Source organism: Pan paniscus, chromosome 15 (genome assembly GCF_029289425.2).
Source record: "Pan paniscus chromosome 15, NHGRI_mPanPan1-v2.0_pri, whole genome shotgun sequence".
In the NCBI taxonomy this organism is placed as follows: Eukaryota; Metazoa; Chordata; class Mammalia; order Primates; family Hominidae; genus Pan; species Pan paniscus.
In genome coordinates, this window is record NC_073264.2 from 65,211,764 (window position 1) to 65,227,205 (window position 15,442).

The 15,442-nt window shown below is 40.0% G+C and overlaps 1 protein-coding gene across 9 annotated transcripts in view; it reads left to right on the forward strand.

Moving 5' to 3' along the window:
* Positions 1-15,442, forward strand: part of SYNE2 (spectrin repeat containing nuclear envelope protein 2) — a 368,901-nt gene that overhangs the window by 242,536 nt on the left and 110,923 nt on the right. For all 9 annotated transcript variants that reach the window (XM_034937677.4, XM_034937678.4, XM_034937679.4 and 6 more), the window contains exons 62-65: positions 352-549; positions 1,150-1,224; positions 4,308-4,418; positions 9,855-9,971. In XM_034937677.4, coding sequence (XP_034793568.1) covers positions 352-549; positions 1,150-1,224; positions 4,308-4,418; positions 9,855-9,971 — 501 coding nt within the window. The remainder of the gene's footprint in view (positions 1-351; positions 550-1,149; positions 1,225-4,307; positions 4,419-9,854; positions 9,972-15,442) is intronic.

Here is a 15,442-nt window from a genome sequence, read left to right on the forward strand (position 1 = left end):
TCTCAGTCCTGTAGCTGGCCACTAGAGCAGTAGCTCCCAACCCTGGCCTCACACCACAGTCACCTGTGGAGCATGTTACAAGTTTCCATGCTTTGGCTCAACCTGCAGAGATTCTGATTCACAAGGTCTCTGGTAAGGCTGAGGCATCCTATAGCTTATAAACCCTACACAGGACCTTTGGAATTGTATCCAGGATGGAAAGGAGCTATACTGTACCAGAGACTAGCTTCTGGCTTTGTAAACCAAACAGCAAAGAAAAATCTTCAGCCCTTGTACCAAAGGAAGCAGGCTGCTCTGGGCCTGCAGAGGCCTCAGACTTCTCAAACCTATGCAAACACTCTTTCTACACAGGGAGAAATCGAACGTATGGAGAAACAGATTCTGAGTTTGAACCAGAGAAAAGAAGACCTGTTGGTGGACTTGAAGGCCACCGTACTAAACCTTCACCAGCATTTGAAGCAAGAACAAGAAGGAGTAGAAAGAGATAGGCTGCCAGCTGTAACATCAGAGGAAGGTGGAGTGGCAGAGAGGGATGCTTCTGAGCGGAAGGTAGGTATGACTTTAGGTTAATGCTGGCCCCACACTCCACAAGAGCATTAATGGGTAGTGTTTTCCACCTGAACGACCTGTGGCATCTATGTCTATGGCCTGTAGTAAAGGAATTTTTAAAAGTGGAAATACTCAACCTGAGGTTGTTTACTAGTGAATATAAATCCTCAGGGTGTGCCTGTTCTGGACTCCACCCAGAATTCTTAACACCTGAATTACTTTAGGACGTGCTTATAAAATTTCACAGGCAGGTGGATCAAGCCTCCCTTTGAAGTATCTTCGTACAGAAAAGTCAGCCCTTTGCAGACTCAAGAAGGGCCCAGTGCCTAAGTCTTCTCTGCATTCACATCAATGAATCGCATTCTTTAATTGTTTATGAAGGGGCACAGGGGGCCATGAAAATAACAAGACCTAAGGTTTGACTGACTCCGGGTATCTGGCTGGAGGAGCTGAACGGACCAGGAGACAGGCTTCTTGTGGGGGTGGGCATCTTGGATAAAGTGAGTAAAAAATTAGCTACATAAAAATGCAGCTGGACTGGGATCTTGGTGATGTTGACTGGCAAGCAGACTGCAGGTATTCTTGTGCTGTGCCTTTCAGTTGAACAGAAGAGGCTCCATGTCTTACCTGGCAGCAGTCGAGGAAGAGGTGGAAGAAAGTTCCGTGAAGAGCGAAGTAAGGGAAATGATTTTCTTGTTAAAGTTTGTTAGAACCAGACCTCTAAAAGAAGTCAATGAAAAGATCTTAAAGTGAATGGAAACCTAAGAATTTTTAAAATTAATGTTGATATTTTAAAAGTATGATTGAAGTAGTTCTCTTATGTTATTAATGTTTAAGTGTATGGAAACCTACTTCACTGTGTAAGAGTGAGATGAATGTAATTCAGACACTCTTGTTGGCATACGGGAGAAGGTGAAGAAGTTCTCTGTAGTATCCTGATTTCTGAGGACTTTCTCTGAAGTTTTGAGAGCATGCTGTTTGGCACTCCTGGTCTCATTTTTAGAACTGTATTTTTCCGCATTTCAATTACTCTTTTGCTCTAAAACAGTATTTCCAATGACATGAAGAGTTGTGTTAGCAAGTAATACTAAGAATTTGTACTACTTGATTATAACTGGTTGAATGAGACATTTTCAGTTGTCTTTTCTGACATCAGTTTCCATTTCATACTTGAAAAAATAAGTTGCAATGGGTCTTAAGACAAAAGGAAGAAAATTGAAGCAACTTACAGTTTTTGTGACTTACATGTAACCACCAGACACTTTTTAGGCTCATTTTATAGATGGTTAAATAGCTCCACTCTCACACAGAGCAGACCTCTTGTCCTAGAGTTGTCGCTGGGACATGGTGGAACTGTGACAAGGAAGAGTACAACTTTACTGTGTGCTCTGTGACCATCAAACAACTTTGCAATCTGATTATACCCCTTCATGGCAGAGAGAACTACGAGAATAATGGAGAGACCAGGGGCCAAAAAGAGTGACTTCAGTACAATGTTAATTTGAGACATGTATTTGCTTCTGAGCTGATGTTTATAGTGTTGTTTGTCTTTGACAGCAACAAAAAAGTACATGTTCATCAAGCTGTGATTTTTTTTCTTTTTTTTTTATTATTATACTTTAAGTTTTAGGGTACATGTGCACAATGTGCAGGTTAGTTACATATGTATACATGTGCCATGCTGGTGCGCTGTACCCACTAACCCGTCATCTAGCATTAGGTATATCTCCCAATGCTATCCCTCCCCGCTCCCCCCAACCCACAACAGTCCCCAGAGTGTGATGATGATCTAGAACTAGAAATACCATTTGACCCAGCCATCCCATTACTGGGTATATACCCAAAGGACTATAAATCATGCTGCTATAAAGACACATGCACACGTATGTTTATTGCGGCATTATTCACAATAGCAAAGACTTGGAACCAACCCAAATGTCCAACAATGATAGACTGGATTAAGAAAATGTGGCACATATACACCATGGAATACTATGCAGCCATAAAAAAATGATGAGTTCATGTCCTTTGTAGGGACATGGATGAAATTGGAAATCATCATTCTCAGTAAACTATCGCAAGAACAAAAAACCAAACACCGCATATTCTCACTCATAGGTGGGAATTGAACAATGAGAACACATGGACACATGAAGGGGAACATCAAGCTGTGATTTTTTTTAAAAAATTGACAAGTAAAAATTGTATGCATTCAAAAAATTTGTCGGGCGTGGTGGCAGGTTCCTGTAGTCCCAGCTACTTGGGAGGCTGAGGCAGGAGAATTGCTTGAACCCAGGAGGCAGAGGTTGCAGTGAGCCGAGATCATGCCATTGCACTCCAGCCTGGGTGACAAGAGCAAAACTCTGTCTCAAAAAACATATATATATATATATTTATGACATGTATGATGTTTTGATACAGTACATGTATATGTGCATTGTGGAATGGCTAAATTGAGCTAATTAACATACATGTTACCTCACATGCCATTTTTTTTTGTAATGAGAAAACTTAAAATCTACTCTCTTCATGATTTTCAAACATATATTAACTACAGTCACCATGATATACAAAAGATCCCTTGAACTTATTCCTCCTGTGCTCTTTTTTTTAATGTCCTTTGACAAACATTTTTGTAATCCCTGGTCGCTGGTAACCATTGTTTTATTTTCTGCTTCTATGAGTTTTTTTTTTTTACATTCCACATAAAAGGGAGATGATGTGGTATGTGTCCTTCTGTGCCTGGATTATTTCACTTAACAGAAGATCCTCTAAATTTACCCATGTTGTTGCAAATGACAGAATTTCCTTATTTTTTAAGGCCAGATAGTATTTCAGTATGTGTATATAACCACATTTTCTTTATCCATTCATTTGTTGGTGGACACTTAGGTTAATTCCGTATCTTGGTTGTTGTGAACAGTGCTGCATTGAACATGGGAGTGCAGACATCTCTTTGACATACTGAGTTTTTTCCTTTGGATATGTACTCAGTAGTGGGATTGCTGGTTCTATTTTTAATTTTTTGAGGAACCTCGATACTGTACCAATTTACATTCCCACCGACAGTATTCAGGGGTTCTATTTTCTCCACATCCTCATGACCACTTGTTATTTTTTATCTTTTTTATATAAGCCATTCTAACAGGTGTAAAGTAGTATCTCACTGTGGTTTTAATTTGCATTTCCCTGGTGATTAGTGAGGTTGAACATTTTTTCTTATACTCATGTGGCTGTAATTTTAAAGATAGCATTTTAATTTTTCTAACTTTTACGTATTTTTAAATATTTATTTAGAGACGGGATCTCACTCTGTTGCCCAGGCTAGAGTGCAGTGGTTCTCACTGCAACCTCCAACTCCTGGCCTCAAGTGATCCTCCCACTTCAGCCTCCCAAAGGGCTGGGTTTATGGGTGTGAGTCCCAGTGCCTGGCCTCAAAGATACCATTTAAGGTTACATTTACCAAAGCAGATTAAATTCCTAAAAGCACCGTTTTAAAGATTTCCGTTGTGTGACGTGAGCCGAGCCCCTACTTTTAAAAGTATTTTCTGGGCTTTAGGAAGAGCAGCCACATTTGTAAACATGATATAGTTAGTAAAAAAAATACAGATAAAAAAATGGGGGAGGACTGCAATAAAGGGCTGTGGTTACACTGCCTGATAAGTTGAGTCTGGTATAAAAGACGTGAGTGAGTAGGGCACCGGTTATGACAGTAAGGGAAGCTCTTCCCTTTGCTAACCAATCGTTTACTGTGATAGAATGGAGATGAGAAGGCAGAGCCATCTCCTCAGTCTTGGTCTTCACTTTGGAAGCATGACAAGGACATGGAGGAAGACAGAGCTTCCTCATCCTCTGGAACAATTGTTCAGGTAATGCTGGGCGTATCAGCCACGCTTAGGGGTTACGAGGGCCCGGGGGGGAGCAGGGATCTCTTTCTGCACGACTTTCTTTCCCTACACCCCCGAGACGGACTCGCTCTGTCGCCCAGACTGGAGTGCAGTGGCATGATCTCAGCTCACTGCAACCTCCGCCTCCTAGGTTCAAGCAATTCTCCTGCTTCAGCCTCCCAAGTAGCTGGGATTACAGGCACACGTCACCACGCCCAGCTGATTTTTGTATTTGTAGTAGAGACGGGGTTTCGCCATGTTGCCCGACTTTCTAGGTTAGCTTTGCTTCCTCTCTTCCCTCTTTCCTTTGTTTGGTTTTCAGCAAGCACTGCCTAAACCTTTAAAATGCCCATTTGTAGCTCAGACAAGGAATAAAAATAAGGATAGTAAAGAACTATCTTGTTTAAAGGAATGCTTAGGGAGGGAACCTGCATGGCTGAATTTTTTTTTTTTTGAAGCTGACAACCATTGTATATATTTATGGTATACAACATGTTTTGAAATGTGTATACGTTGGAAATGGCTGTATCAAGCTAATTAACATATGCATTACCTCACATATTTGTCATCTTTTCAGTAATTAGAACACCTAAAATCTAGTCGCTTAGCAACTTTTAAGTATACAATACATTATTATTAACTATAATTGCCATGTTATACATAGATTCTCTTGAACTTATTCCTGCTGTTCAACTGAAATTTTGTGTCCTTTGACCAACATCTCCCCAGGCCCTCTCTCAGCCCCCAACAGCCCTGGTAACCACCATCCTATTCTCTGCTTCTATGCAGTCCATATTTTTTAGATTACACATGTAAGTGAGATCATACAGTAGTTATCATTCTGTGCCTGGCTTATTTCATTTAACATAATGTCTTCCGGTTCATCCATATTGTCACAAATGACAGAATCTCCTTCTTTTTGAAGGCTGGCTAGTACTCTGTTGTGTATATATGCCACATGTTCTTTCTCCATTCATCAGTTGATGGACACTTCGGTTGCTTCTCTATCTTGGCTACCATGAATCTTTGAAAGCTTCTCACATTACCTTTGCATAAATGCAAAGACAGCCTTAATGAGCACCTGCTTGGTTCTATTTCTATTGTGTACTTAATAACAGGAGAGTACTTTTTTTGAGGAAAACTCCATATATGTGAAAATCCAAACTGACCAAACAGATACCTCAAAGGAGCAGCTAAAAGCTTCACTGCACTGTTTTACCAAAGCATTTAAATTAACATGCCACTCTTTTGGGAGTATTGGGTGGAGGGTCTCTCCATAATCTTTTTTTTTTTTTGTGGAACAAAGTAGTATGTAAGATAAATTAGATGCGCTAAGTCTTTTTTGCTCCTTATGACATTCTAAATATTTTCCAATCTCTCAAATGGTCTCACTTTAGAAAATCATCGTAAGGCTATGTGAAAACTACATTCTTCCTTTGCTCCCTGAAGATCTCTGCATCCTGGTGATCCATAAACCTCTCAATCCTGCCTCCTGTCCAGGGCTGACCCCTCCCCCTGCTCTCAGGCCAACTCTTTCCTTAATCATTGGCACCATTCTCTGCCTGTACCTGCCTTGTCAGTCTCTGCCTCTGGCTAGGTTCCTTCCTTCTCTACCTCAGTACTCAGGCTTCCCCTCCCTAACATGTTCTCTTCCTTGTGGCCCCACTACTTCAAACAGAGAGATAGTTCCAGAACCAGCCTGCATCTTCAGTAGCTCCACAGAAGGCTTTGGTCCCTGGGATGCCCTTTCTCCATGCCTGTCTGTAGACTTCCTTCCCATCCACAAAGACCCATCTCAACTTCCCCTGCTCCAAGAAACCTCCTGACATCGTGCAAAGGAAATTGCTGTCTCTTTCCCTGTTTTCCAATAGGATTCTGAACCTCAATTATGACTTAGCACATTTTTATGAATACACCTGATACGATTTCATGAGTGGAAAGAAGCTTATCGTTTATATCCTACACTCAGCTCAGTATGGTACTTTAATGAACTGAATTTCTGGATCCTGCTTCCCATGTCAATTACTACACTTCCTCTTTCATTTGCTACTGAAGGTCTTTCCTTGGTGTTCTACTCCCTAGGCCCCTTTTGTAACCTTGTTTCAGCCTCTGGCTATGCTTAAACTGCCATTGACTTCTGGAGTACAAATTCAATACCCTTTTATTAGTCCTAATCCTTATTGACCTCTCTGGGAGTGACCACCTCTTCCTTCTTTAACTACGGTGTTCCTTTAACTTTCTTAATTCTGTTCTTCCCTGTCCCTTCTACCTCTAGTCCCTCCTCCGTCTCCTTTTCTTGCCCCTCTTTCTCTTTCGTCTGTGATGGTAGGCATTCCCCCAATGTTCTGTCCTCTTCTCCCTGTTTTCTCTTTTTTTTTTTTTTTTTTTTTTTGAGACAGAGTCTCGATCTGTCGCCCAGGCTGGAGTGCAGTGGTGCGATCTTAGCTCACTGCAACCTCTGCCTCCTGGGTTGAAGCGATTCTCCTGCTTCAGCCTCCCGAGCAGCTGGGATTACAGGTGCCTGCCACCATGCCTGGCTCATTTTTTTTGTTTTTAGTAGAGACAGAGTTTTGCCATGTTGGCCAGGCTAGTCTTGAACTCCTGACCTCAGATGATCCACCTGCCTTGGCCTCCCAAAGTGCTGGGATTACAGGTGTGAGCCACTGCGCCCGGCCTCTCTGTTTTCTTTCAGGGCAATTTTATTTCCTCTGAGAGCTTGTGGTCACCTCTATGCCAGTGATTACCAAACTAAATCTCTAGTCTTGGCTTTTCTCTTAAATCTATAAATGTATTCCACATTTCTATCCTCGTGATAGACTTTTTTGGGATGGAGTTTCTCCAACTCAAACCTATTTTACCACCTTTCCTTCAAAGCTTGCTCCTCTTACTAATTTCTCAGTGTCTGCTGTTGGTGCCACTATTTTCTCAGAGATAAACTTTGGAGTTCTACTAGGTGCCTCATTTCTCTCACCTGTCACATCCTGTCAGTGGCCAATGATGTCCATTCACTGTGTACAGCCTCTCCTCCCATTATTTTTGCCATCGTCTTATTTCAAGCAATTCTTATTACTTCCCTGGACTTTTGGAGTAGCCCTCTAATTGGTTTACAGTCTCCAGTTGTTTTTCCTAATACATCTTATAAAATACTGATGACTTCTCCTAAAACCAATCATGTGAAACCTCAGCCTAAAATTCTTCATGGAGTTTGATTATCTACTGAAGAAAATGCAAACTTAGCGTGACATTCCAGATTTTCCTGGTCCCTGCCTACCTTTCTAATTTTATCTAATCTCTACCTTTAATTCTTGGTTTATACCTTTCTGATAACAGTCACTATTTTCAGTAGAAGCTGAAAAGACACTAACATTTTGTTAGGAAATGCTGAATGCCTTATATATGTCACTTAATTGCAAGCATAGGTAAGATAGGTTTTATTCCCATTTTAAAGGTGAAGTAACTGAGGTTTCAGAGAGTTCAGGTTAATTTGTCCAAGATCATACAACTTGCAAGTAGAGCAATCAAGGTTGGTTGATTATAATATCCACATGCTTTCTGCCACGTTGTGTTAATTCTTTGCGTACATGTCATTTTCCCATCGCTTAACTTTGGTTAACCTTAAAAGAAGGATTGCTGAATCAAAGTATATATCCATTTAAAATGTGACACACATTTTCAAACTGCCTTCTAGAAAGGTTATACCAGGCTAGGCGCAGTGTCTCATGCCTGTAATCCTAGCACTTTGGGAGGCTGAGGTGGGCGGACAGCTTGAGCTCAGGAGTTCAAGACCAGCCTGGGCAACATAGTGAAACCCTGTCTCTGTAAAAAATACAAAATTAGCCGGTCGTGGTGGTGCACGCCTATAGTCCCAGAGATTGAGGTGGGAGGATCACTTGAGCCTGGGAGATGAAGGTTGCAGTGAGCTAAGATTGCACCACTGCACCACAGCCTGGTGACAGAGTGAGACCCTGTCTCAAAAAAAAAAAAAAAAAGTAAGAAAGAAAAAGAAAGGCTATACCAACAATATTTCTCCTAGGTATACATGGAATTGCATTTCCAGACCCTCCCCCCCAACCAACACACAAGCTGATTTTTGATATTGTCAGTCTTAGCCAAACTTAGCCAGTGGTTTAAATTAATTTATGTTCTAAGAATGTTGAATATCTCTTTAGATGCCTATTGGCTTTTGTAACTCTTCTTTTGCGACTTGCTTGTTCCTACCATTTGACTGTTTTTCTATGTAGGGGTTGATGTTTTCCTTATTATTTATAGAGTAATTAATATATTAAGAATATTGGCCGGGCATGGTGGCTCACGCCTGTAATCCCAGCACTTTGGGAGGCCGAGGCGAGTGGATCACGAGGTCAGGAGATCAAGATCATCCTGGCTAAAATGGTGAAACCCCATCTCTAATAAAAATACAAAAAATTAGCTGGGCGTGGTGGCGGGTGCCTGTAGTCCCAGCTACTCGGGAGGCTGAGGCAGGAGAAGGGTGTGAACCCAGGAGGCGGAGCTTGCGGTGAGCCGAGATCGTGCCACTGCCCTCCAGCCTGGGCGACAGAGCGAGACTCCGTCTCAAAAAAAAAATATTAACACTATGTGTAATAGTTATCCCAGTTTGTCATTTCTCTTTAACTTAGATTATGGTATCTTTTGTGGTACATATTATTTTATTTTTTTATGTAGTCAATACTAATATTATTTTCCTTTCTTGTCATGCTTCCCCACACCTAGAATTTTTATGGCATAACTTTGAGAATACAATGAGAATTTATTGTTAGGGGTAATACAAGGATTCTAGTTATATTTTTCATAACTAGAATTTATTGTTAGGAGTAATACAAGAATTCTACTTATATTTTTCATAAAATGCCTTGGTAGTTGTTCCTAAATGGAATAAATTCACCTTTTCCCCAATCTTTGAAATGTGGCCTTTATCATATAATTAATTAATTAATTATTTTGATAGAGACAGGGTGTTACCATGTTGCTCAGGCTGGTCTCAAACTCCTGAGCACAAGCAATTCTTCTGCCTTGGTCTTCCAAAGTGCTGGGATTATAGGTGTGAGACATCACACCTGGCCATGTAATTTAAATTTTCATAAGGACATACTTTTAAAGAATACTTCAACAAGACAAAGCATACTTCTGGAAAAATTTACTTAAGTACGTAATTCTCTAGATTGTTTATGTGCTCATTAAGAAGAGAAGTGTGGAGAATGCAAGTCTTTCAAATAAAGACAGTCTTGGGGAAGCTGATTTTTTTCCCTAATGAACAAACTTTTTTCTAATTGTATCTGACTTCTCCATATCTGACTTTTTTGCAAGCAGGTAGTTTGTAAAATGAGCATGCGCAGAGAGAAGAATTCATGTGGCACCAGGGCAGGACCCTTTCTGGAGCTCTGATTCTTTTCTTTACAGGAAGCATATGGGAAAATAAGCACCTCTGATAATTCCATGGCACAAATCCTCACACCAGACTCACTAAACGCTGAGCAAGGCCCAGAATGTTCCCTAAGGCCCAACCAAACAGAAGAGGTAAGTCCTGGTTGGTAATAAGTAAACTGCTCAGATAGCTGGACTAGCACCTAGAGATGACCAGTGTTCTGTGTCCTGCAATACCTTGTACGTCAAGCTAAGTGTTCCTTGTGAACTTTAACATATGAAGATATGTGCTGTCAAGCTGTAGAATTGGAAGACTTGTCATCAGATATTTACAAAGAAAATAGGCATGGCGTAGAGAATTAGACGCTTTTCACTCATTTACCATTTGTCAACATGAAATAGTCTTTCTGTTGATGACTACTTCTTTAATCTGTAGATAGAACTTATGGGGGCAAAGAAAGTAGAGAAGGGTTAATATTGATTAATAGCCTGTTACATAAAAGGCATTTATAGTTATCTGTTTAACCCTCAGACTGTACAAGGTAGGTTCATACCTACCATATGTTTGCAAATTAAGAAATCAAAATTCAGGGAGTAAAAATATAGTTAGTGGGCCAGGCATGGTGGCTCAAGCCTATAATCACAGCACTTTGGGAGGCCAATGCAGGTGGATCACCTGATGTCAGGAGTTTGAGACCAGCCTGACCAACAGGCTGGTGAAACCCCGTCTCTACTAAAAATACAAAAATTAGCCGGGCGTGGTGGCACATGCCTGTAATCCCAACTACTCAAGAGGCTGAGACAGGAGAATCGCTTGAACCTGGGAGGAGGAGATTTCAGTGAGCCAAGATTGCGCCACTGCACTCCAGCCTGCCTGGGCGATTGAGCAAGACTCTTTTTTTAAAAAAAAAAAAATGTATATATATATATGGCTTGTGAATGGAGGAATAAGGAATCAAACCCAGAATATTCTAATCTGGCTTCCTAATTTGGAATCTTGTACCTCAGTTGTTCTCAATAAGGCCTTACAGCAGGGTGTGGGGGATGGGTACTATTTCCCAAGTTAATTTTGGTGTTTAGCTGGACCTAAAGCTCCAAGGGTCTCATCAAATAGCTCCTATAAAAGATATTGGCATGTTTTTGCTGTTTTTATTGTTTAATTATTGCATCTCTTTTCTTCTTTTATACTGAGTTCTATTTATGTTTTTTTCTCCCAATCTTTTGTCTAGTCTTACAAAAATATCTCTTAGTTCTTAAATTGTTACTCCTTTCTCTTCTTTCTTTCCCTCCTCCCTTTCATTCTCTGTCTCTCTTAACAATATATGTCTAGGAAGGTGGACAAATGTCAGAGGTTTACACCCAGTGGCAATGCTTAGGTCTAAGGAAGTTGCTGACCTAGTCAGTATGTTTTTTTGCTGTTCAGAATTAATCTGGGTTTTGTTCTGGGGACATGGTCTCACTCTTCACCCAGGCTGGAGTGCAGTGGCCATAATCATGGCTCACTGGAGCCTCAACCTCCTGGGCTCAGGTGATCCTCCCACCTTAGCCTCCCGGATGGCTAGGACCACAGGCACACACCATCACGCCTGGCTAATTTTTGTATTTTTTCAGACACACAGTTCTGCCATGTTGCCCAGGCTGGTCTCGAACTCCTGGTCTCAAACCATCTGCCCACCGTAATGTTATTTTTGACATCTAATTAAAAATCAGATGTAGCTTCAATGGTGTTTTAGCTACAGTAGCCATTCTGCTTAATATTGTTTCTGCTGGTGTGGATAACCTCTAGGGTCTTTTCCCTGGCCATGTGGATACTAGATAATGATGACAATAAAGAGAAGGAGGAAGAAAAAGGAGGATAACAAAATACTTACTGAACATTTAATATGGGCCAGGTACTGGGATTTTACATATACTATCTCTTTTAATCATTAACGACAGCTCTATGAGATAAATATTACTGTTACCCCACTTTACAGATGGAGAAACTGAGGCTCAGAGAAGTAAGATGCCCAAGGTCATTTAGCTAGTAAGTGGCAAAGCTAGGATTCAAACCCAGATCTTTCTGACTCTGAGTTTAAAACCTGAGCTTTGAACTATTAGGCTCCAGTGACTCTCTTTTGAACTAATTTATGTATGTGTGTATTTGTATTTTCTTCTTAACTCAGAACTTTTGCTGGGGAGGAATTCTTGGAGCAGGAAAAATAGATGTTACCCTTTACTACAGGAGGAATTTGTCCACTTCTGATTATTCAGGGACTCCTTTACTGGCTCCAAGTTCCATACCTCTTGGTGACTGTCTTCCTGCCTTTTAGTCATTTCCGTCTCATTGGCACAGCACATCACTAATGAGAAGGAAAGTGGGGACTCTGCAGAAACCAGGCAGCCAATGTCATCAGCCTTCTATCAGCCTCAACAAACCTTTTGTTTCAGAGGTTAAGTGTATTGACCAAATGATAATTGCATAATTTTTAGTAAAATTCTGAGTCGTTCTTGACCCGTATTACAACCAAGGATAAATATTTAGTATAGAAAACTGTGAAAATGTGAAATCAAGCTAGGCATGACCTCAGAGTAAACCACCACCATGCCATTCTAGGGGCATGCTTTTCATTTATTCATGTGCAGTTAGGTACTGTACTTTAGGTATGCAGTTTTACATTTCATAAGCAGTGGGGGAGATATGCAGGTATTTGTAGAATTGACTGAAATAATAAGGAGAAAATGTAAAGGTTTGCTATTTTGGCATGAAATGTAGCAATAGCCAGAAAATCAACTTGCATTTTAACTGCAGTTTTTTTTACTGATTACTGATTACTTCACTGATTACTTAGATCAGTGATGTGTTGATGCAGAAGTGAAGCAATGTGATTCACCAACTGAAAAGTTAACTTGGATACTAAAAGGTTGGTGAAATTATGTCAAGAATGTGGACTTGTAGATTCCAAAGTGTAGTGAAAGCAGGAATTGCTTTTGATTCTGTTTACTAGTTGTGTGACCATACAGTGCCTGCTCATGGTAAGAGCCCAATAAAGGCTAGCTATTATTAATTTACAGTTATGCTTTAGAGAAGACATATTTATTTAATAAGAAATACTTATAGTAATACTTTTTACCCCCCCCCCAAAGTGTACAATTATAAAACATCCATTTAAATAAGTTTTGCTTTTAGAATTTGGGGCTATCATATAGAGAAGGTATTTTACAGGGATGCTACTGTGTAAAAAACCAGGGAACTCTGAATTAAAAGATCACAGAGCTGTGTGACCTTGGGTAAGTAACTTGGGTGCTTCTCAGAAGCAACATGGTAAAAAGGGAGGCATGTGGGCTGATTGAACATTCTGTGCACTTGGATTTCTTAGACTTTAAGAAGAGGTGGGTGAACTGATCTCTAGTGGGTTCCTCAGGCCGCCCTCAGCTCTTGAAGCTCTGTGGTTGGAAATATTCTTTTTGTCTTCTCTTCCCCTTTGGATTCTTTTCAGGTTCAAATAACTAGCAAATAAAACCCCGATTAGTCATGCAGCTTGCTTATTTCCTCATTAATTTGGTGAGTTCATGAGAAAGCAGAGAAACTCAATACTGTCATTAAAAAAAGTGTGTGGAGGGCTGGGTGTGGTGGCTCATGCCTGTAATCCCAGCACTTTGAGAGGCCGAGGCAAGAGGATCACCTGAGCCCAGAAGTTAGAGACCCACTTGGGCAACATGGCAAGACCCCATCTCAAAAAAAAAAAATGTGCGTGGCATATAACAGGTGCTCAAATAAAATTTTTGAATAAATAATGAAGGCAGGTGGTAAATCTGTGATTACAGATTAATTAATATTAATAGATTGTCTTAGATTAATTAATATTAATAGATTGTTCTCTCAAGTGGCAAAAAAAGGAAAGGGAATTCCAAAATCTTTGTCTATAGCAATATCTGAAAACTAGATATAGCAATATCTGAAAACTAGAAGGGAATTAATCAGATGACTAGAAATTGATATCTGGAAGTCTGGAAGCAAAATCACACAACTGTTGCTTTTTTTAAAAAAAAATCAGGGCCAGGTGCTGTGGCTTATGCCTGTAATCCCAGCACTTTGGGAGGTCTAGGCGGGTGGATCACTTGAGGCCAGGAGTTCAAGACCAGCCTGGCCAACATGACAAAACCCTGCCTCTACTAAAAATACAAAATTAGCCAGGTATGGTGGTGTGTGCTCATAATCCCAGTTCCTTGGGAGGCCAAGACAGGAGAATCACTTGAACCTGGGAGGCGGAGGTTGCAGTGAGCCGAGATCATGCCACTGTACTCCAGCCTGGGTGACAGAGGGAGACTCTTCTCAAGAAGAAAAAAAAAATGTCAGGATTAAAAAAGAAAATTAAAACAGTTGAATCCAAGCATAGACTTGACTATATATGAAGTTCAGAAAAAGCACAACACAAGGAAAAGTTGCCTTGAGAAGGTTTTCAAGATTCTTGAAGAAAATTATAATAATAGATTAATGAAGGCAGGGAAGAAATGGCATTTTGGCAGAAAACAGCACATGTATGTGAAGATAATAGATGGTGAAAGGTAAAAAGTACAACCCAAGACACTTGTGCCAGACCAGCTTTCATAATACTCATCAGTGTGCATGAAAATGAAGAGCATTCTCATGCCTGGCACGTGTTTGTTACCACCTACCAATTTTGTTCGCTCTTTTACACTGAAAGTTCTATGTCTAAACAAAATTCCGTAAACATTGAAGAATGTGCATTTGAGTTAGGGTATATATTTGCAATTGATTCCCATTCAAAGTTTGTCACTTGGCTAGAATTACATTTTATTATTAGATGCTAACACGTTAACAAAGTCTTATAGAAAACATTGTATTTTATCATAATCAATAAAATATTTTTTGAGAGCAAAACGTTTATACAGCAAAACACAAATCCTTATTCCTAAAGGAATTTCTCTAGAAGTATCGATACTACTTTTTCCATATTCTGAGGAAGGATAGGTAATACAGTGGGAGGTAAATACATCTCTCTATCCAATTATCTTTTGCCTCCAGGTTGAACATATCTAATATATAATTACTGGAATACTTTCATTTGGTATCTGGGAGAAATTTTTCCAATTAGTTGATAAACAACCCAGTTATTTCAATGTAAAAAGAACACACCACACTTTCTTTATACTATGAGCATCTAGTCCTTAACTCAATCATATTCGAGTATGCAGAAGGGGAAGGAAGGTATTTTAGGGATTCCTTCTGAGGAATAGGAAAAAAGTTTCCAGGTTACCCCACTGAAGTTCATTACTTGACTCAAGCTGTTTTTATTAGGGAAAAATTTAGATAAGTAATACCATGTATGTTTTTAAAAAGCTAAAATTTTTATATTCTAACTATTTGAGAAGATGTTAAGTTAAAATTATGTGGTATATTTTATTGTATCCCTGCTGGGATATAAAGATCGTGTTCTGTTTTGTTTTGTTTTTCTGTTGGAATAGAGTGTGCAGCAATGTAAGCATTGCTTAATCATGTGTCACGTAACGCTAAACACTGGCCAATTCCCTTAAATGTTTTGGACACACACACACCCTGTCACTCACATTCTCACCTGTCTCCTGGGGGCTCACCGGGTAGTGAACTGTGAGCCTATTTG